At 36.9% G+C, this 21,759-nt stretch overlaps 1 protein-coding gene and 1 pseudogene across 14 annotated transcripts in view; one reads left to right on the forward strand and one right to left on the reverse strand.

The window, feature by feature from the left end:
* WDFY3 (WD repeat and FYVE domain containing 3) overlaps positions 1–21,759 on the reverse strand; it is a 281,120-nt gene that overhangs the window by 130,516 nt on the left and 128,845 nt on the right. For 10 of the 14 annotated variants that reach the window (XM_069594599.1, XM_069594592.1, XM_069594601.1 and 7 more), the window contains 5 exons: positions 15,777–16,244; positions 14,726–14,827; positions 12,442–12,635; positions 5,073–5,530; positions 3,550–3,633 (listed from right to left, as the gene is read on the reverse strand). In XM_069594599.1, coding sequence (XP_069450700.1) covers positions 3,550–3,633; positions 5,073–5,530; positions 12,442–12,635; positions 14,726–14,827; positions 15,777–16,244 — 1,306 coding nt within the window. The remainder of the gene's footprint in view (positions 1–3,549; positions 3,634–5,072; positions 5,531–12,441; positions 12,636–14,725; positions 14,828–15,776; positions 16,245–21,759) is intronic. The other 4 variants (XM_069594602.1, XM_069594596.1, XM_069594603.1 and 1 more) reach the window with 1 other exon arrangement.
* Positions 9,663–12,308, forward strand: LOC138442705 (glyceraldehyde-3-phosphate dehydrogenase pseudogene; annotated as a pseudogene).

Genomic DNA, 21,759 nt, shown 5'->3' on the forward strand with positions numbered 1-21,759 from the left:
TAGATTTCTAAATGCTCATTACCAACAGGTATACTCCTCTTATGTTTCTCCCCTTAGTCTTACTCTTTTCACTTGGAAAAAAAGATCCATGATTTCTCCACTGTGTAATAGGGACTCCAAACTTATGAATTTCATAAAACTTGCTTTCATTACACACAAAAAGTAGCCCAAATGTGAGGGTAAGAAACACAGATTCTAATTGTATATTCTAATTACAGGCCTTCTCAAATTATTTCTGAGGTGCCTGATATAAATTAGAACTTAAATTATGGATATGTATCCCTAGCTAGGAAGAAGTCCTTTATGCCTTTGGAAACTGAACTCTTTACTAATATTAACTATTATAGTGGTAAACTTTCAATCTTTTATAAAATATTCTAAAACAGGAATTACATTTATTCTTCTCAAACAAAAAAAATACTGTAAACATCATAGAAATCTAAAACATGATATATATTAAGTAAAATGGGGTCTATTTTAACAGGCATTATATAACAATTAATTCTCTTAAAATTAAAAAATAAATAAATAAATAAATTAAAAAAAACAACAATTAATTCTTACTAAGTCACTTAAGTATATCACAGGTATTACACTACTTTTTAAATTTAGAGATTATGGTAAACTTATTAAACAGATAATTATCAAATAAGACCTAACCATTTACTAAGAATAGGATAAAACAACATTTTAAGATTTTGTTATTTTTTATGTTGCAGTTACTTTTAAGGACTAAAGAAACTGCAATTTAACATTTCAATCTGAATTCTCATATACACCTAAGACTTATCTACCTCTTTGAGGAATATATATTTAAATATTTAAATTCCGAATTTGCTCTACATCAATTATCATCAAGTGTGTATAGGCACTGAATAATGGGAATCATGTCTGAATGATAGCTAGTATTTGCCACTGTTTTCCATACTGTAGATTGTATTCTGAGAGTCTTGGTTACTATTTTATATTTTGTTTTCACTTCCTCTAACTCTGATTAGATACTGTTTAGCTACAGTTCTGTTTCATTATTCCTTCTGAATAATGAAAACAACTATGCTTTTAGTTTTCCAAAATAAGTTTTCTTAGTTCTTCAACTCTTAAAATATTTAGAGAAGACTCCTGAAGCTTTTACATGCCAGACAAGTATCACAATTTCAAATCTTCCTTAGTATCTTAATCTCCGCAAGCCATAAAACTAACACAATGTGGGTTTTCCCTTTTGCCAAAAGAAAAGAAAAAGTTTTGTCACAAGAAAAAAGATCCCCATAAACTGATGTAATCTGAGATGTTCTTGAGATATTCTAACTTTGAAAGTTACTATGTTGTGAAATAAAAAGATTTCTTTCAGCTTATGATTTTTACCACTGAGCAAATGTATGTAACCTGACTAGAATGGCAACCTGAAAATGTCAACATTGATCTTATTATTAGTATGAATGGCACTGGGAACCCTTGAGGGTAACATCAGATTGTAAACTGGACTAGAATTCTCATGGATGAGATACAACTCAAGCTACAACTGTCAATTCAGTGACAGTTTCCCCTTGGGTCAAAGACAGCGCATCCTTACATGTAGCCGTCCTGCAAATGGTGACAAAATGTTTTTGATCTAAGACCTTAAATACCTATCATACAGAATAAAATGCTATTTTTCCCTTTGTCAAACTACTATTTAAATGAACAGTAAAATCTGATAAAATTTTTAAATACTTGTTCCTTTAATCTGTGAATTTCTATTAAAAGTTTTTTGTAAATTCTGGTTAATATTTAATGATGTAAATGTTTTTAAACACAGCAGTTTTTAAGCCTTCACCATGTATGACAGAGTCGTAAATGTAATTTTTTTTTAACTAATTAAAACTATTTGGTAACTTAAACTATTGTTCTGTGAGACAGTGGGCACACATGAATCTTCCAACATAAATAATATCTTTTACACTAATTACTTTAACAACAGAAAAACATGCTAGACCAACTCAAACTGATTTTATAATTTCTTGAATTAAGAACTGCTCTTTAAAAAAACAAAAAAGAAATAGTTTTTAAATATAAGTACATTGAACAATGCTAAATTCCTTTATGAATATTCATGAGCTAATAGAAGAAAATGAGCTGTAAACTCCAGTGGACATTTAAGAGAAAAAGGAAAATATAAGCCCATATACCTAATGAATATTACTATTAAAATATCTTAAAATACTATAGTACTAAATAATCAACAACTCTATTCAACTTTTAAAACATGAACCACAGAAATAAAATTAAACAGCACAGCAGAACCTCAGGCTCATTTTTTAAAGGCCACAATGTGAGAATATTAATACAAGACCTAAGGACTAGTACTTGTTTATGAGGAAACAAGGGAAGGAAGAAAATCTGGTGCCAAGTGCACAGACTATGATCATTTTAAGTACAGGTTAAAAAATGGAATATCAGATGAATCTTAACTATACTTTTGTCAATCAACTGCTGGTTCTTTACGTGTACGTGCTCAGTTGCTCAGTCCTGTTCTACTCTTTGCAACCCTAGCCAGGCAGTCATATTCAACTCTTTGCAACCCTAGCCTGGATAAAGCTATGATAAAGTCCATGGGATTTTCCCAGCAAGAATACTGGAGTGGGTTGCTATTTCCCCCTCCAGGGGATCTTCCCGACCTAGGGATCCAACCCCAGTCTCCTGCATTGCAGGCAGATTTTTTAGCCCTGAGCCACTGGGGAACTTTTCAGTCATAAGATTTAAGTATGCGGTAGACTGCATCAGCTTAGAAAGAGATTTACACACAACTGATGAAAGCAGGAGCTAGGGCAGGTTTTTTTGTTCACTTTTTCAAAGGTTAGCCAGTTCAGTCTTCATAACAGCATCACATTTCAACTGGTTGAACCTGACTGAGAAAATACACATTTCCTCAGCCAAGGCTGGCATGTTCATTTTGGAGTAATACTAAAAACCAAAGAATGATGCCATGCACATTTAAAGTGAAAAGAAGAAGCAGAAAAGTATCCTACCTAAAGATGCATTATATTATCTTTTCTAAATTAATATTAATAAAATACATATTTGCTCTAAAAGGCACATTTTAGTCTACAGTTGGATGACAAAATTCTACATGCCCTTCATATCTTCATAGCATTAACACACTTTACTCTCATAAATACACTCAGCTGAAGCTGAAAATTTTAAAAACAAAGAACTCAAATAGAAAGGGGAAAAAAAAATCAAAGTTATTCAACTGTTGCTGTTGTTTAGTGGCTAAGTGGTGTCTAACTCTTTTGTGGCCCCATGAACCGTAGCCTGCCAGGTTCCTGTGTCCACGGGACTGCCCAGGTGAAAATACTGGAGTGGGTTGCCATTTCCTTCTCCAGGGGATCCTCCTGACCCAGGGATTGAATCCGTGTCTTCTGCACTGGCAGGCGAGCTCTTTACCACTGAGCCATCAGGGAAGCTCCAAGTTACTCAACACAAAGCACGAAATCCACATTAATATATCATTAAGCACAGGAGAAAAAAACCCATGCAAACAAAGATGGATTGCTATTATTAGATCAGTACCTTTTCCTGGACAAAGCTGGAGTCCCCCAAGGAGAGGGAAGAGAAGACTCACTTGTCAGGCAAGGAGGGATCTGTTCTGCACGACTACAGACAACAAAACAGACAGGGGGTGGTCAGAGAGGTTAGCGCAAAACACCAGGAGGGCAGCTGGTTAGTTTCACAAGCAATACCAGTAAAAGTTTAATAGGGAACAACCTCCATACTCAGGGGAACAAGGAACAAGACTACAACACATGCACTGAGGGAGACAGAGAAGCATGCTTAAGGCAGATGCTTATCCATCAAGGTTAACATTTAACATGTTTGTTAAACAGACTGCTGCGGGCCTGGTTTTTTTTGACAACGCAAACTAAAAATAAGGTATGCTAACTAGGATAAGTTAGAAAACAGGGGAAAAGAGGTTGAACCTAAATACACAGATTTTAACTTTAAAAACATTTTATTCCCTGAACACTACACTCTCCCATGTCTTCTATAAGTTAACAATATATAACAATAAATATGCATTTTTATTTTCAAGACAGGAAAAATTCGAAAACTTTTTTTTACATTACCTGTATTTTCTATCTAAATATTAAGGTCTAAGAAATATTAAGAAACAAGAAACATCTCAGTAGGTAGGTCAGAGTTGATAATTTTACAGTTAGGGATATAACAGAGTTACTTGCTTTATTGACAGGGACATTATATTAACAGAAACAGTTCATTTGTTTCATAAGATAAAACAAATGTTAACTGTTAAAAGTGATCATGCTTGGGGAAAATGAGCAGCCCAATCACTCTTACATTATTTTCAAAGTGAGAGCTTGATGGAAAACACACTCCTGAAAATAAGGGATTTAGATAAAGCAGGCTTATGATCTTAGAACCCTAGATTTCCCTCAGATTTTATCTTGATATATTTTAATCGTTCATTTATGTGTTTGAATTTTTGTACTGAAGCTAAAGGATGGACACAAACAGAGAAGCCTTGTGCTGAGCAGAACTCTCAATGCCTAGCTTCGTCACGTGGCATGTGGTAGATGTTTGTTAAGAAACTGTTTAATGAAGGAATAAGCAAATTAAACTCATAGACTCTTGAACTATCAGTATCTCCCAGGAAGACACATCACTTTTTGAGGATTATAAAATGTAGATTCTATGTTGAGACTACATCATCTGTCTGAAAATACATTAATCATAACCACGTTCTCTTGATAATTAACATCAATTAAGTCTGGATGTACCTACTGTTCTTGAGGAAAAAGAGAACACAGGAAACACTACCATGAGACATAAACATCATAGAAACTGTTCTATTAGGTGCCCTGAGAGCTTAACTCTAACCCTTGTTTGACAAATATTACACAGATGTCCGTGCTGAAAAGCTTAACATCAGGGCAATAGTAATGTTCACATATAAAGTAAGTGAATGAGAGAGAAGATCCATGTGTTTTCACTTTAAGCTAAAATATAATTCAAGCCTTAATGCTGAAGTCATACATAACACATCCTTAAATTCAGAGTATGGAGCAGAGCCCTACCTGTCAAAAGAATCTGTGGCTACTCTGTAGAGATAAATAAAGAGTTTACTGCAGTGCCGCAGAGTGGGTGACACCGAGTCCATTGAGATGACGTCTTCCTCCAAAAGTCTTTGAAATGGCTGAGTATTTGAAGGGAAGACATTCATGGGGCTGATCTTTCTTAGGTCTGAGAAGCAGCCAAGAAATCGAACAGCATCTGCCAGCTTCTCATACTGAATCTCTGTTTTGAAGAAGTGTGAGTTGGCCGGCTCATAGCGCATTGCTGCAGTCAGTGTGCAGAACACCATGTGGAGAAGTTCAAACGCTTGGTTCTGGTTCACTCTCTCCCACCCATTCTTGGGGGGTGAGCTCAAAGACCTTTCCATGGCCACGAGCAAGGACGTAATGTACACAAAGCCTCCAACTTTCCTAAAGACTGTTCTGGAACGGTGACTTTCTCGAAGGACCGACAGGAGGGCCTACGGAGGACAAAAAACAACACAAACTTATAATTCAAATTAAAGAAAAAAAAACCCCACAGATGAATGTCAAAGGGGAATGCCGTTCTGTGAATATCTGATAAGAGTATTTTTGTTATTTTCCCAAAAAGCAATTTTATGAAGCATGTAAAATATTTTGCTAATTAAAAAATTCCATATTAAAAGCAGGAGAAAATTTTAGAAAACACACCACATATTGCTTATGATAGAATAATGGCTATAACCAAATCCTGGGTGAAAAAGCTTTTCCTATGTATTGGATGAATAAGGACATCAATGAAGTCATTTTTCATTTTTACAAAGTAATTTTGCTAAGTAAGTAAAATACATGTTCTAGTACAATATTGGAGAAGGCAGTGGTACCCCATTCCAGTACTCTTGCCTGGAGAATCCCATGGATGGAGGAGCCTGGAAGGCTGCAGCTCATGGGGTTGCTGAAGGTCGGACACGACTGAGCGACTTAACTTTGACTTTTCACTTTCATGCATTGGAGAAGGAAATGGCAACCCACTCCAGTGTTCTTGCCTGGAAAATCCCAGGGACAGGGGAGCCTGGTGGACTGCCGTCTATGGGGTCGCACAGAGTCGGACATGACTGAAGTGACTTAGCAGTAGCAGCAGCAATAATATTACACAATCATGAAAACTTATGACTCTGTGTATATAAAATGATTTATTCTAGGAAGGATGAGAGAGATGATCAGGCAGCCAAGACCTGCAGTATTTCAATTCATACAAAATGACCATATCCTGATCCTTTTGAAAAAGGAGTCACTTCATGGAGTTACTTGCAGAGTGAACTACAGCCAGAGGGCTGAAAGCATGTTCATCCCCAGAATAGCTACAAGGCCAAACAGGTAAGACAATCTTTTATAACTATCAATAATCCTATGCATTGGACACTATTACTATATGAACTGCCATACTTTTAACTGTGTTCATTATTAAAAATAATAAAATAACTAACATTATAAAATAACTAACATTTTCTGGGGCACTTACTATGTATTGGTGGTGGTGATTTAGTTGTAACTTATCTCTGACTCTTTTCGACACCAGGGACTGTAGCCCACCAGGCTCCTCTGTCCATGGGATTTCCCAGGCAAGAACACTGGAGTGGGCTGCGATTCCCTCCTCCATGGGATCTTCTTGATCCAGGGATTGAACTCATTTGTGTCTCTTGCATTGCAGGAAACATTCTTTACTGCTGAGCCACCAGAGAAGCCCTGTATTAGGTACTTCTTTAAGTGTTTTAATACATTAGCTTATCTAACTTTCTAAATAACCCTATGCAATGGGCATTATTATTATTCACACTTCACAGATGAAAAATTGAGGCTTCATGTGGTTAAATAATTTTCTAAGACCACACAGTTTATAACATTTCCTAGGTGGTACAGTGGTAAAGAATCTGCCTGCCAAGCAGGAGACGCAAGAGAAGCGGATTCGATCTCCACTCCAGCATTTTTGCCTGGCAAGATCCCATGGACAGAGGAGCCTGGCGGGCTACAGTCCATAGGGTCACAAAGAGTTGCATAGCTTATACAATGGCAGAGACAGGAATTAAACTCAGGCAGTCTGATTCCTCTACTCATGCACTTAACCATGAAACTATACTGCCCCAGAGAGCAATTTGAAATCTGTTTGCAGATACACAGGCTCCTTTTCCCTGTTTCAGCAACTGAAATATAATATCATTATTTAGGAACCTAATATTATTTAAGACAATTTAAATCTTCCCAGTTGTTACGTTTGAAAAGGTCATTTTATTTTTAATAGTATTTGAAAAAGGGAAAGACTAAATAGGCCTTTTTCAAGTATACTACTTTAGAAATTATGAGATTTCATTGTACATACCTATACTTTATTAGAGAAGGAAATGGCAACTGACTCCGGTATTCTTGCCTGGAGAATCCCATGGACAGAGGAGCCTGGCAGGCTACAGTCCATGGGGTACCAAAGAGTCGGAAACGGGTAAGCAACTAACACGCATATTTTATTATTTAAAAAAATAATAATGTGCAATCTGTACATGTACATAAAATTCAGAAATACAGTGTAATCCTTCCATTATTCAGCAACTAGTAAGTTTCCATTTTGTGTCTGTATTTTCTCAAATTTAATAAACTATACTCATAATACCAACTTGTATTAACACAAGACTTCATAACTTTTTGATACTTTTAAGCATCATATAACCTAGCCTGAAGGCTAAATGCAAGGGCTTAGAGTTAGAACCCTTGGGTAGAAATTCTACTCCAACATTAAAAAGCATTTCACTATGGTCAGTTACTTAACCCTTCTACGCCAGTTTCCTCTTATGTAAAACCTAAACAATAACAACCTACTTCACAGGAAATACATGTAAAACCCTTAGCAAAGTGCCTAGCATAAAAGTTCATCACTGTCTTCAAATACACACCGGGAAAAACTGGACACGTGTTATTTTATATATGAGGAAGTATGAGTTAAGAATCAAAGTGTTACGTACAAAAACATATCAATGGTTAGAATTATGATAAGGGTCAGAAAAACAGTGCTTATTAATCCTTAGACAGAAAATAGTCTATGTTACATTCTTTCAGATAAGTCCACCTCCTACTGCCTGAAAACTGCCATTCCTAGGTACCTTTGACATAATCACAGCATAATCTCAGTATCTGAAAATTTCAAATACCATGTATAAGCTACTATCCTTTTCAAGTCAATAATTAATGATAATGCAGTGAATACCAAAGTTAAAAGGAGCTGTAGGTCCTAGGGGGTTCATTAGACAGAATCATCAGCTATATATTACCCACATTTGCAAAAATCTAATCCTTAAACTTCAATTTTTTACATTAGCAGAATTATAAAATACTACATCTCATGGAATTTCGGCCTTGTTTCCAAATAATTACAAACTAAATCACATAGGCCTGTGGTTGTGTCAACCGAATGGAGGCAGTGAGAAGCAATGGACATCAACTTGAGAAAACTCTGGGAAATAGGGGAGGACAGGGAAGCTTGGTGTGCTGCCATCCATGGGGTCGCAGAGTTGGGCACAATTTCATGACCGAACCACAACAGCAAAGTGAGAAGCAATTCTGAGTGGAGCAAAAACAGAAATTGAAACCAGAATCCCAAATCTCCCTGTCTTCCAACACAACTTTATTCCTTTAAAGTGGTGGAATGCTGGAGCCAGCTCATACCGGTCGTAAGAGCCACCTGTTTTCTTTTTGGAATATTGCCTACCAGTTGTTTAAAAACATAACCATAATTAAAAATTAAGTTCTATAAATTAAAAACTGAATAAATTGTTTTAAAACCAAAAGTAGCAAATCCTCAGAACTCAGTACTTCTGATTTTCTGCATTGTATTATTTGTGCTCTTGAAATACTATACCATGGGGTGGTAATGTACATCTCTTCTCAAGCCACATTCATTAACACATCAGTTGCCTGAAATAGGTCACAGCAGGAGGCCTCACTCCATGGGAATCACTCATGCTGCTCATCAGGACCCTTCTCTTGCCTTCCTCCAGCCTGAGGGAGGCAGTTATTACCACGTACTAGAACAACACTGCTTTACAATTACAGATCAGTCAGTTGCCTCTATCTACCAATATTTTATAAATTGAACTATAACGGTACCAAGAAAGGAGGAAAATGTATGCTTAAAAACTTGGCAACCTTAACAGCTTTTGAGGGCACTTGTATTTTCCCAGGTGATCCCTTCAAATACACAGATTTTCCCCAATACTGATAAGCATGTAGATTTCCTCCTTGTCTAAGAGAAAAATTGTGGTCAGATTAATCACGCTTGAAAGTTAAAATGCATATTTAAAACAGTCACACTCAAAACAGAATGAAACATACAACAGCACAAAGATAAAAACCACAAACTTCTCATTACTGATGAGAAGCATAAAGCAAAAGTTTAATAAAAGAAATGCATGATTGTAGAAGGCAACTATACTTCCTGTCATGTCTGTGGCATGAAAAGGGCAGGGGTCTCAGGAGAGGAAGTCAGATGGAAAAGAGAAAGTGGGCATTCCGAGGGCTCTTGGAGGCCAGGTTAGAGACACTGGCTTTTCTTCAGCTATTATTATTTTGACATTATTTTACTTTTTTATAGTTAAATTCATTTATTTTTAATTGAATGGTAATTGCTCTACAATATTGTATTGGTTTCTGCCAAACATCAACATGAATCAGTCATAGGTATATCTATGTCCCTTCCCTCTTGAACCTAACTCACATCTCCCTCTGCATCCCTCCTCTCTGAGTAGTTACAGAGCCCTGGTTTGAGTTTCCTGAGTCACGTAGCAAATTCCCATGGGCTACCTATTTTACATATGGTAATGTTTCCATGTTACTCTCTCCATACATCATACCCTCTACCTCCTCCCCCACCCCAACTGCATCCATAAGTCTGTTCCGTGTCTCCTTTGCTGCCCTGCAAACAGGTTCATCAGTACTGTATTTCCAGATTCCATATATATGTGCTAATACATGATATTCATTTTCCTCTTTCTGACTTCACTCTGTATAATAGGCTCTGGCTTCATCTACCTCATTAGAACTGACTCATATGCATTCCTTTTTTTATAACTGAGTAATATTCCATTGTATATATGTACCACAGCTTCTTTATCCATTCATCTGTCCTAATTTTTTAAGGAATCCGCATACTGTCTTCCATAGTGGCTATATCAATTTACATTTCCACCAACAGTGCAAGAGGATTTCTTTTTCTCCACACCTCCTCCATCATTTCTTGTTTGTAGATTTTTTGATGATGGCCAGTATTCTTGCCTGGAAAATCCCATGGATGGAGGAGTCGGTAGGCTACAGTCCATGGGGTTGCAAAGATTGGACATGACTGAGTGACTTCACTTTCACTTTCACTCTCACCGGTGTGAGGTGATATCTCACTGTAATTTTGATTTGCATTTCTTTAATAATGAGTGATATTAAGCATCTTTCCATGTGTTTATTACCCATCTGTATGTCTTCTTTGGAGAAATGTCTGCTTAGGTCTTCTGCCCACTGTATGACTGGAGTGTTTGTTTTTCTGATATTGAGTTATAAGACCTGCTTGTATATTTTGGAAATTAATCCTTTGTCAGTTGCTTCATTTGCTATTATTTCCTCCCATTCTGAAGTTTGTCTTTTCACTTTGTTTATAGTTTTCTTTGTTGTGCAAAAGCTTTTAAGTTTAATTAGGTCCCACTTATTTATTTTTGTTTTTATTTCCATTACTCTGGGAGGTGGGTCATAGAATATATTGCTGTGATTTATGTCATTGAGTATATTTTCCTCTAAGAGTTTTATAGTCTTACATTTAGGTCTTTAACCCATTTTGAGTTTCATCTTTGTGTTTGGTGTTAGGAAGTGTTCTAATTTCATTCTTTTACATGTAGCTGCCCACTTCTCCCAGCAGCACAAATGACAAGACTATCTTTGACTCATTATATATTCTTGCCTCCTCCTTTGTCATATTTTGATATAATTTTAGACTTGAAGAAAAATCACAAGAATAGTTCATAATAGTTCTCAGTCATTTAACAATCACCACAGATTTTAGTAGTGAAAATTGTTAAGAACAACACTTCTCGGCTCTCTGCTCCTGCCCATTCGACAGACAGCCATAATTTCCAAGCTGTGCCAGCCGCATCCCTGAGACAAGATGGTGAAGGTTGGAGTGAACGGATTCGGCCGCATCGGGCGCCTGGTCACCAGGGCTGCTTTTAATTCTGGCAAAGTGGACATCATCGCCATCAATGACCCCTTCATTGACCTTCACTACATGGTCTACATGTTCCAGTATGATTCCACCCACGGCAAGTTCCATGGCATAGTCAAGGCAGAGAATGGGAAGCTCGTCATCAATGGAAAGGCCATCACCATCTTCCAGGAGCGAGATCCTGCCAACATCAAGTGGGTGATGCTGGTGCTGAGTACGTGGTGGAGTCTACTGGGATCTTCACTACCATGGAGAAGGCTGGGGCTCACTTGAAGGGTGGTGCCAAGAGGGTCATCATCTCTGTACCTTCTGCTGATGCCCCCGTGTTTGTGATGGGCGTGAACCACGAGAAGTATAACAACACCCTCAAGATTGTCAGCAATGCCTCCTGCACCACCAACTGCTTGGCCCCCCTGGCCAAGGTCATCCATGACCACTTTGGCATCATGGAGGGATGTATGACCACCGTCTACGCATCACTGCCACCCAGAAGACTGTGGATGGCCCCTCTGGGAAGCTGTGGCGTGATGGCCGAGGGGCTGCCCAGAACATCATCCCTGCTTCTACTGGCGCTGCCAAGGCCGTGGGCAAGGTCATCCCTGAGCTCAACGGGAAGCTCACTGGCATGGCCTTCTGTGTCCCCACCCCCAATGTGTCTGTTGTGGATCTGACCTGCCGCCTGGAGAAACCTGCCAAGTACGATGAGATCAGGAAGGTGGTGAAGCAGGTGTCAGAGGGCCCTCTCAAGGGCATTCTAGGCTACACTGAAGACCAGGTTGTCTCCTGCGACTTCAACAGTGATACTCACTCTTCTACCTTCAATGCTAGGGCTGGCATTGCCCTCAATGACCACTTTGTCAAGTGCATTTCCTGGTACGACAATGAATTCGGCTACAGCAACAGGGTGGTGGACCTCTTGGTCCACATGGCCTCCAAGGAGTAAGGTCCCTGGACCCCCAGCCCCAGCAGGAGCACAAGAGGAAGAGAGAGTTCCTCAGCTGCTGGGGAGTCCTGTCCCACCTCCAACACACTGAGAATCTCCCGACCTCCACATGTTTCCATCCCCAAGGCCCTGAGGAAGGGGAGGGGCTTAGGGAGCCCTGCCTTGTCAAGTACCCTATACCCCACCCCACCCCAAAAAAAGAACACACTTCTCAAACTTACTCTGAGGATGTCGGTCTTGAGCTGCAGCTCTGTGGGTGGGGCCGAGTGCATCAGCCCCAGGAGCGTGCCCATGTCATCGTCCCCATTGGGAGAGAGCACCAACTGCTGGATCATCATCAGGGCGTGCTGCCGACACTGTGGGTACCTCACTATATTATGCGCACATCTTGCGCCTCCAAATTCTCGAAAAATTCCTTGGAGGAGGGAGACAAAACAACAACACAGGTTAACTTAAAACATTCTAAGTCAGATGAACTCAAATCTGATCCATTTGTAGAAAGAGTAACTTAAAAGAAGGCACATAAAACCTACCCAGCGATTTTATTTTTTAAAGTAAAATACAAAATCTCCTTTTAAATTTACAATTACAATACAAAACTGTGGGATGTCAGCAAAGGCACATACAAATTTTCTCTAGGTTTCCTTTATGTAAGAATGCCCTGATACGTTCCACATGCCCAATTTCTCCAAATCTCAACCATTCAGAAATTTCATAGGTGGTTACCAAAATGACCAGTATTTTTATGCAGAGGCTTTACCAAGAATTACTTGAAATCAGTTTAGTAAAAGGCTTTTAGATGAACAATATACAAATAAATGAGATTTAAAATGAAAACAAGGCTTCCAAAACAGTAGAAAGAAAAAAGGGAATAAGTGATTCTTACAGTGAGAAAAAATTGTAAGGAATCACACGTTTTAAGTTGCTAGCGGACACAAAAATGACAAACTCATAACACTGTAAATCAACTGTACTCCAATAAAAATGTTAAAAAGGAGATAAATAAAGGTGGCTGAGCCCCTATTCATTAAAAAATAATAATAATTAACTCTATAATAAAAAGCATTGGTTGCTGTACTGTTCCAAAGGCTTTATGTAGATTGACTTATTTAATCTCCTCATCGCTTACCTGCTTACAGATAAGCAAATGAGACATGCAGAAGTTGAGTAAGGTGTCAGGTCAGTGATAGAGACAGCAAGCAGCCAGCAGAATATATGTCTATACAGCCCTGTTCTATAGCCTATGCTTTTGACCATAGATGATACTGTTCTTACATCAAACACCATCTTCAAGTATAAGAAAAACACACAGACCAAGTGATCCAAATCATCAGTTAGTATTTCCTCCAAAGTAACAGCATTCTGTCCTTTATGCTTTTAGAGTACCTCGTATATGCCACTAATATAATAGCTCATCTTAAACTGTCTTAGCTTTATTTGTTAAAAAGCAGGAGGGATATTTTATAAATACAGTTGGACTGTTCATTTCAGTTCAGTTCAGTCACTCAGTTGTGTCCAACTCTTTGCCACCCTATGGACTGCAGCACGCCAGGCCTCCCTGTCCATCACCAACTCCCAGAGTTTACTCAAACTCATATCCATTGAGTTGGTGATGCTGTCCAACCATCTCATCCTCTGTCGTCCCCTTCTCTTCCTGCTCTCAATCTTTCCCAGCATCAGGGTCTTTTCAAATGAGTCAGCTCTTCGCATCAGGTGGCCAAAGTACTGGAGTTTCAGCTTCAACATCAGTCCTTCCAATGGACTGTTCATTAGTGACAGGTAAAAAACGGATTAAGGAGAAGTTGAGATTAAAGATAAAGCAAAAGTAAAGTAAAGTCACTCAGTCGTGTCCAACTCTTTGCGACCCCATGGACTGTAGCCTACCAGGCTCCTCTGTCCATGGGATTTTCCAGGCAAGAGTACTGGAGTGGGTTGCCATTTCCTTCTCCAGGGGATCTTCCCGACCCAGGGATCGAACCCATGTCTCCAGCATTGCGGACAGACGCTTTACCGTCTGAGCCACCAGGGAAGCCCTAAGATAAAGCAAAAGATTTACTAAATCCATTTTTCCCCTGAGAGAAGCAAGTTTTATTTTTTTCAGTATTTCCCTAAGGTTGTAACATTATAATACTCTGATTTGAATTACTGAATAATTAAGAAAATCACAATGCAAAGCAAATGTTTTGGGAAAATATTTAAATAAGCAAAGTTATCCGACAAAGAGTCTGCATTATATAAGTAAACAAATAACACAAGGCATATTATAAAAAGCAATAAAACTATAAGAATACATTTTGAAGTAATAATAATAGTATATATTTTATCATTCATAAACTTAGGAAGGTCAAAAGTATTTCATGTCTACAGATGGGATAGTACCATCACTGAATCAATAGAATTTTCTCTAAGTGGCAAGAGCATCTCAGAAGTAAGAATCATTAGAGAAGACGTAACCACAGGTACTATCTTACCAGTGCACTTGCTAGAAGCAGCTTCTCTAATTACCTGCATTTGTGTTTGACCCTTGAAGAAGCACTGTCAAAGTCTCCATGACTAACAAAGCCAGGTGTTTTTGGTCTTCAAATGAACTATTATTTCTTGAGTCCCCTGGGAAAAAGAATCAAAGGTCCGAATCACAAAACTTGTCAGCTTATTTCTTTCTGGATTTAGGTTCTTTAAAACAAATTAAAATTGTATTTCTATTAATTTTACCACGAATACAAATGACACAGCATTGGGTTGGCTAGAAAGTTCGTTTGGTTTCTTCCACAAGATGTTAAAACTCGAACTTTTGGGCTGACTCAATATAACCTTTAAAAAAATGACACATATGTCTAAACTATCAGCTACCAAAAGTAAAGTCAATGTTTATAGATTTTATTTTGGTATGGCTACAAAGCTACAGTTATCTAAAAAATATTAAAAGGGAAAATGACAAAGTAAATCGTATCCTTCTCACAGACGCTTTCCTAAACAAAGAAGTGTCAACAAAGAAAAATGCTAGGTTTTAATGCACCAAAGAGGAAAAAAAAAGTTTGTAAGTAGTACTGTCTATTCAATTTAATTCATTCAATACATTTAATACTAAGTGCCAGACACTACTACGCTTTTATCAGAAAGGACAAACATCAAATTTAAGGTACTTAAAAAATATGTGCATAAATATCACTAAAAAGATATACTAAATTAATGTGCTCTCTATAATTAATAAACATTTTGAGGCACCTAAACATTCCAATTGTTTCTAGAAGCTTTTTGTTATTCCCTAACAAAGTAGAAGACACTAATTATGTGGATCATAAATGGTTTTCTCAGTTTTCCCTTAAATTCTCTTCCACCATGACTTATTTCTGTCTCCTCCCCTGCCTTCCCCCAATTCCCTAACAGAGGCTGAGTGAACAAATTTTAACTTGTGGGGAATATTCACAAGGATGTCACAATTATGCAGATTATCAAGTAATTCAAATCTATAACCAAATGAAAGACAAAACATGAACAAAACACCCTGCCCAAACTCCTCTGCCAAATAAAATTAAACGTAGGGAAAATGCTTTACCTTGTTCATTTAGTGCCTGAGTTGGATCCTTCAAGAGGGCAGCATATTTGTGCAAAAGGTTTACCATGACCTCCAAAAGGCCGACCTCCCTGAACACATCTTTAAATATGTAGTCATGTCGTGTAAACTTAAGAAGTGTTTTCATCGCAATAATGCTACAGTGGTAAGAAGAGCTAGACTTTAAGAGGATGCTAACACTAATAAGTTCTTTACAAGGGATATAATTTAAGCTAAAAACAACAAACTCCAGCATCTCGAAGTACTTGTTTTGTACTTCTGGGAGTTTAGAAATTTTTTCTGCAAACTGTGACAGTGTGTGCTGTGATTCAAGGATGAAATAGTTGGCGTTGTCGGCCATGTAAATATTTGTGATGGCGTCGAGAATGATGTGGGCGAGGAAGTTGGTTTTTGCTTTTAAAAATGCATTCTGAAGAACCGCAAAGGCCTGGATGTTTCTCACACTGTGACCTAAAGTAGAAAACCAGAACACAAAAGTAGGTGTTATATGATATTTTCATCATGGCAAAGTAATCTATTTAAGCAGATGATGAACTGTAACATTTATCATCTATTTGCTAAGAACACTTCCTGTTTTCACAAAAGGTCTTCTTTTTCTTCATTAGTTCAGTCATTTAATTAAAAATGAGTAATACTGATTAAGCTTTTAATGCAGTATTATCAATATTCTGATTCCAGAAGAGTATACACTGAAACATCAGACGGTTTTCAAAAGAATAAAGCAAATTATAGGCCTAGGCTTCAGAGTTTGGAAATGTGCAGGAGTGTTGCTTTTTACTATCTGTAACACTGTCCTTGACTATAAGGACAGTTACCTCTCAATCTGAAAAGACTTTTAGGCTGAAGAGAAAAGCAAGAATGGCAACAGGAAACAGGAGAGGAAAATACCCTTGAGTTCCAGCTTCCATTTTTAATTACAACACTACAGCTTTCATAAATTTTAATATGGAAATTTACTGTTTCAAGCCACAAGTACAATTTCCTTACATATACATTTGTTAAAGCAATTTATGGCCAGCTACTAGCTATATTTATAAATACCTGATTTTCAAACACATCAACTGGAAAAAAAAATATGTATACAATAGCTCTTATAAGGCAAATCACTGAAAATACTTATAAAGAAATTAACATACAAAGTATGCAAGGCAAATGAAAACAAGCCTTTGCCTACAAAAATTGTCCTCAGGTTCACAACCGGTAGGAATATAGAGCATTTGCAAGAGTGATCAAAATATTAACACAGTGCCTTACAGAATAAGCTGGATTTTTGAAAGAGGATGAACACAGAGCTAGGAAAAACAATCAAATGGGTTAGAAAGACTGCCAGGACACTGTAGCTTGAACATTATCTGAAAAGGCAAAGATTAAAAAATCTCTTCAGTCTATATATGGTTTTTAACTTTGTTTGTTTATAACATATAACCTTATTCCAGGTGTGGCAAATGCCAAATCTTCATTTCCAGTTCCTTACTAATTTTATGCTTGTTCTTATTGAGGATATCACTAACTTTTTATTACACGCAGGTAGTTAAAAACCAAGCTTAGATAGAATGATGAACATACAAATGCAAAAATCTGACTACATGTGATAAATAAGGTTAAAGAATACCACTAATCAATATTTTGCATCTTTTGGCTATGTGACAATATCAATTCTCAGCTTTAAGAAAAGAGTTTAAAGGAGATGAACTTGATGTAATGCGAAAAAACTGGATCTTTTCAAGTTTCATTTTCATTATCTGATTTTTTCTTTAAAACCTAATTTTAAGTGATGTCACTGACAAAAGATAAGGTACATTACCAACTAACCTCAATGGGCTTCCCTGGTGGCTCAGACAGTAAAGAGTCTGCCTGCAATGCAGGAGACCCAGGTTTGATCTCTGGGTCAGAAGATCCCCTGGAGAAGGGAATGGTTACCCACTGTAGCATTCTTGCCTGGAGAATTCAGTGGACAGAGGAGCCTGGAGGGCCACAGTCCATGGGTCACAAAGAATCGGACCCAGCTTAGCAACTAAGCATGCAGCACATATACAATGAAACTAAACAGAATCTAATAACATGGCTTTCTATCAGGAAACATTATCTAAACGAATGACTTAGTTATAGTTCCAAAACTGGTGGCATACAAATTTGAAGTTTACTTTAAATGCTTATGATATTAGGAGTAGTTATTTAGGACTGTCATAGCCATTAAACTACTACAATATTTAATTTGGGGAAGGGGGAATACTTAGATCTAAAGGATGATTAAAAAGGCTGCTCTACATAAGATAGGAAAATCCCTTAAATATTGACACATATGTGCTCTAATAATTTAATTAAACAGATGTATCCTGTATAAGTTTCAAAATTTGCATTAACTGATTAAAATCTATTTGGCACACAAATAACTAAAATAAGAGTAAAGTAAGGAAATCATTATAAAAGATGACAATCACCGTCTCATTACGCTCAAGCCTATACAAGCAGAAACAAAAGATATGAATTATTCTAAGGTTTAGAAGAATAAGTGTATATACAAGAAAGAATAGAGCTTTCCTATATTCAGAACCTAATGTAAAATGTAAAAGTTTATGTTTGAAAAAAGAGTCTAAATGGTACAAGCATAAGCAAAATGCAAAATGAATCAAGAATAAAGAAACGTAGACACTCATTTAGTAAACACACTGAATATTGTTTTTCAGATTCCAGGTCACAGGAGTTAGGATTCCATGCAACACTGAGAGGATAGCGCTGAGGAACAGAAATGAATGGAAAGGTCAGCAGTTAACAAGACACCTATATGAACATCTCTCCCACCTCCTTCCCCATCTCACCCCTCTAGGTTGTTATCGAGTCCGAGTTATGGCTGATTCATGTTGATGTTTGGTAGAAACCAGTGCATGCTGTAAAGCAATTATCCTTCAAATAAAAAATAAATAAATAAAATTTGAAAGGGCAAAAAAAAAGAGACACTTACAAGGGATCTCCCTGGTGGTCCAGTGGTTAAGAATCCACCTTTCAATGCAGGGGAGATGGGTTCATTCCCTGGTTGTGGAACTAGGGTTCCATATACTATGGAACAACTAAGCCTGAGCTCCACAACTACTGAGCCTATGGGCTCTACAACTAGAGTCTGTGTGCCTTAATGAAGATCCACATGGTGCAATTAAGACCCAATGCAGCCAAATGAGTGAATTATTAACAAACAAAAAAGACACCTATGGTAATCCAGGTGAGTGATCTCTAGAGCCTCAACTAAGGTGGTGGCAATAGGGCTGTTACCAGAGGAAGGAAACTAATAAACGTTTAGGAAGTGTAAGACAGAAAATAGTGAACAAATGATACATGTGAGTGACCAATCAAAATGGCGCCTGGCTGTAAACAGCCCTCAGGGTTCTACTCCTGCAAGCCAACTGAACATCAGCCCTGGCCTCATCTGCACCCATGATAGAACCAGCATAGATAAAAATCCCTTCAAAGTAATCCCGTGATGAACAATGCAGGGCACTCTGGTTACTAGTGTGAACAAAAATGAAGAAAAGGAAAAATACATTATCCTTTTACATTGCCTAATATGTCATGAGAATTGATGTGTTATGAGAAAACATTTGTAACGGTGAAGTCACAGAAGAGTTCTGAAAAAGATAGGTATCGTCTTTTTTTATGAAGAGACATACTCTCTATTAAAACATATATTTAAAACACTCTGTGTTTAAGGAACAAATGTGGAAGCTATAGAGAGCTCTGAATTGCAGAGTACCACCTTGCAAAGATGTTACTAGCATAGTTAAGGTAAAGAAAACACCACCATGGAGTGGTTACTAAATAGGACCACTCCATTTTTCTTTAATTTTCTTCTTTAGAAAAAAAAATCTATCAGCTGGTGAGGATAAAAAGGTTTATAAAGTTTCTACTATGTAAGATAGAAACAGGAATCATTTTCAAGCTTTTACACAAACAGATATATTTACCAACTTCACTAATAACTCAGTTTACTTTTTTCTTTTAAATTTTATATTTCTATATTGTTTCACTTGATCTAAAATCAGCAATAAAAATAAGGTAGCTAAATTGTATCCACGTATAGAGCAACATAAGGTAGATATATTCATGTTTTCTCTTTTAAAAGTAATTATCACTGAATGGGTAAAAAACGTCCTTGGTAACAGGAATTTTCTTTTCATAAATAATGAAAGGGAAACCAGTGAAGTTGAAGAAAACATGCCCCAAAGTAGCCTGAAGAAATAATTGACAAAAAGTAAGATAAATAGTATCACCTATATCAGAATATACACAGCTCCAACTTACAAATAGTCCAAGCCAAAGAGTTAAAATTTGTAAATGACCATCCTTGCTTTATTCTAGCAATGTTACATAAACACAGCATTGTCACAACCATATTTCCGCATTTCCATCCCTGTGAAAAGACCATCATCTCCTCTATAAACTAACAACACGCAATCCAAAATGAAGTAACAGAAACAGTTTTATTTACATTATCAAAAAATATTTAGGAATAAATTTAAGAACAAGAAGGAAAGTTCTTTACAGTGGACATTTATAAAACACTGATTGAGAGAAAATACCAGGACCCAAATAAGTGGAAAGCTGTATACTCATGAATTGGATGATGCAATGTTGTTAAGATGTCAATTCTCCCCATATTTATTTACTACTTCCCAATAAATATCTCAGCAGGCTTTTTCTGTTTTCAATAACCGATATGAAGATTACTAAATTTATGTGGAAGTTCAGAGGACCTAGAATAGCCAAAATAATTTTTAAAAGAACAAACTTGGACAACTTAAATGATTCCATTTCAAGACTATAAAGATATGGGAATCAAAACTGAAGCAGCATTGGCTTCAGGACAGACACATTAGCAAAGCAGAATTGAAAAGACTTCCAGAATATATAGCTATACAATCTTTTCGACACATATCTGTGTGCACATATCCCAGTGCACATATCCCAGTGCACATATCTGTACTGGGAAAACAAATAAACCTTACTTCCAGCCATATACAAAAATTAACTTAAAATGTATCATAGACTTTAACATAAGGGTTAAAAATGTGAAACTCCTAGAAGAAACCAGAAGATAATTGTGAATGTGGGTTAAATAAGATTTCTAACATATGAGGCAAAACCCATAAAATAATTCAAAAGTGCTAACCTGGACTTCATCAAATTTAAAACTTTCGGTCTTCAAAGATACTACCAAGAAAAGGCATGTCAAAATTAAGAGAACATACTTAGGACTTATCCAGACTATCTAAAGAACTCTAAAAATTCCAATAAAACCAACAAAGCTATCAAACACTGGACACAGAGATCTGAACCAAAGTCGAGACACAGACAGCAAATAGGAATATGAAAAAAGCTTGTAATAATTTAGAAAAAAGTAAAAAAAACGAAGCAAAACAAAACAGAAAGCCAACATATACTATTACACACTCAAATATCTAAAATTAAGGTTAATACCACCAACTGTTTTGAGACTACAAAACAAATTCTCATTACAGAGCTGATGTGAATGCACAATGGTACAGCCACTTTAGAAAATAGTTTGGCAGTTTCTCATAAAGTTAAATATACACTGACCATATGAATCAGCAATTCCACTGCTTGGTTACCACCCCAAAGAAATGAAAATGTATGTCCACACAAAGACTTGTTTTATACAAATGTTCCTAATATTTTATTCATTATAGTCAAATAAACATCAACTGGTGAATGGATAAACAACTGCAGGATATTTAAACAATGAAATACTATCCAATATTAAAAAAGAACTTCAGATACATCCAGCAACATGGAGAAATACTAAAGCCAGATACACAAAACTACGTAATTTAGGAGTCTAGTTTACGTAATTCTAGAAATAGCAAAACCAAAGCAAATCAGTGGTTACCAGGATAAGAGTGATGAGAGGGGACTGAATATAAAATGGAACAAGGAAACTTTCAGATGGATCAGT

The sequence above is a fragment of the Ovis canadensis genome, chromosome 6 (genome assembly GCF_042477335.2).
Source record: "Ovis canadensis isolate MfBH-ARS-UI-01 breed Bighorn chromosome 6, ARS-UI_OviCan_v2, whole genome shotgun sequence".
NCBI classification, from domain to species: Eukaryota; Metazoa; Chordata; class Mammalia; order Artiodactyla; family Bovidae; genus Ovis; species Ovis canadensis.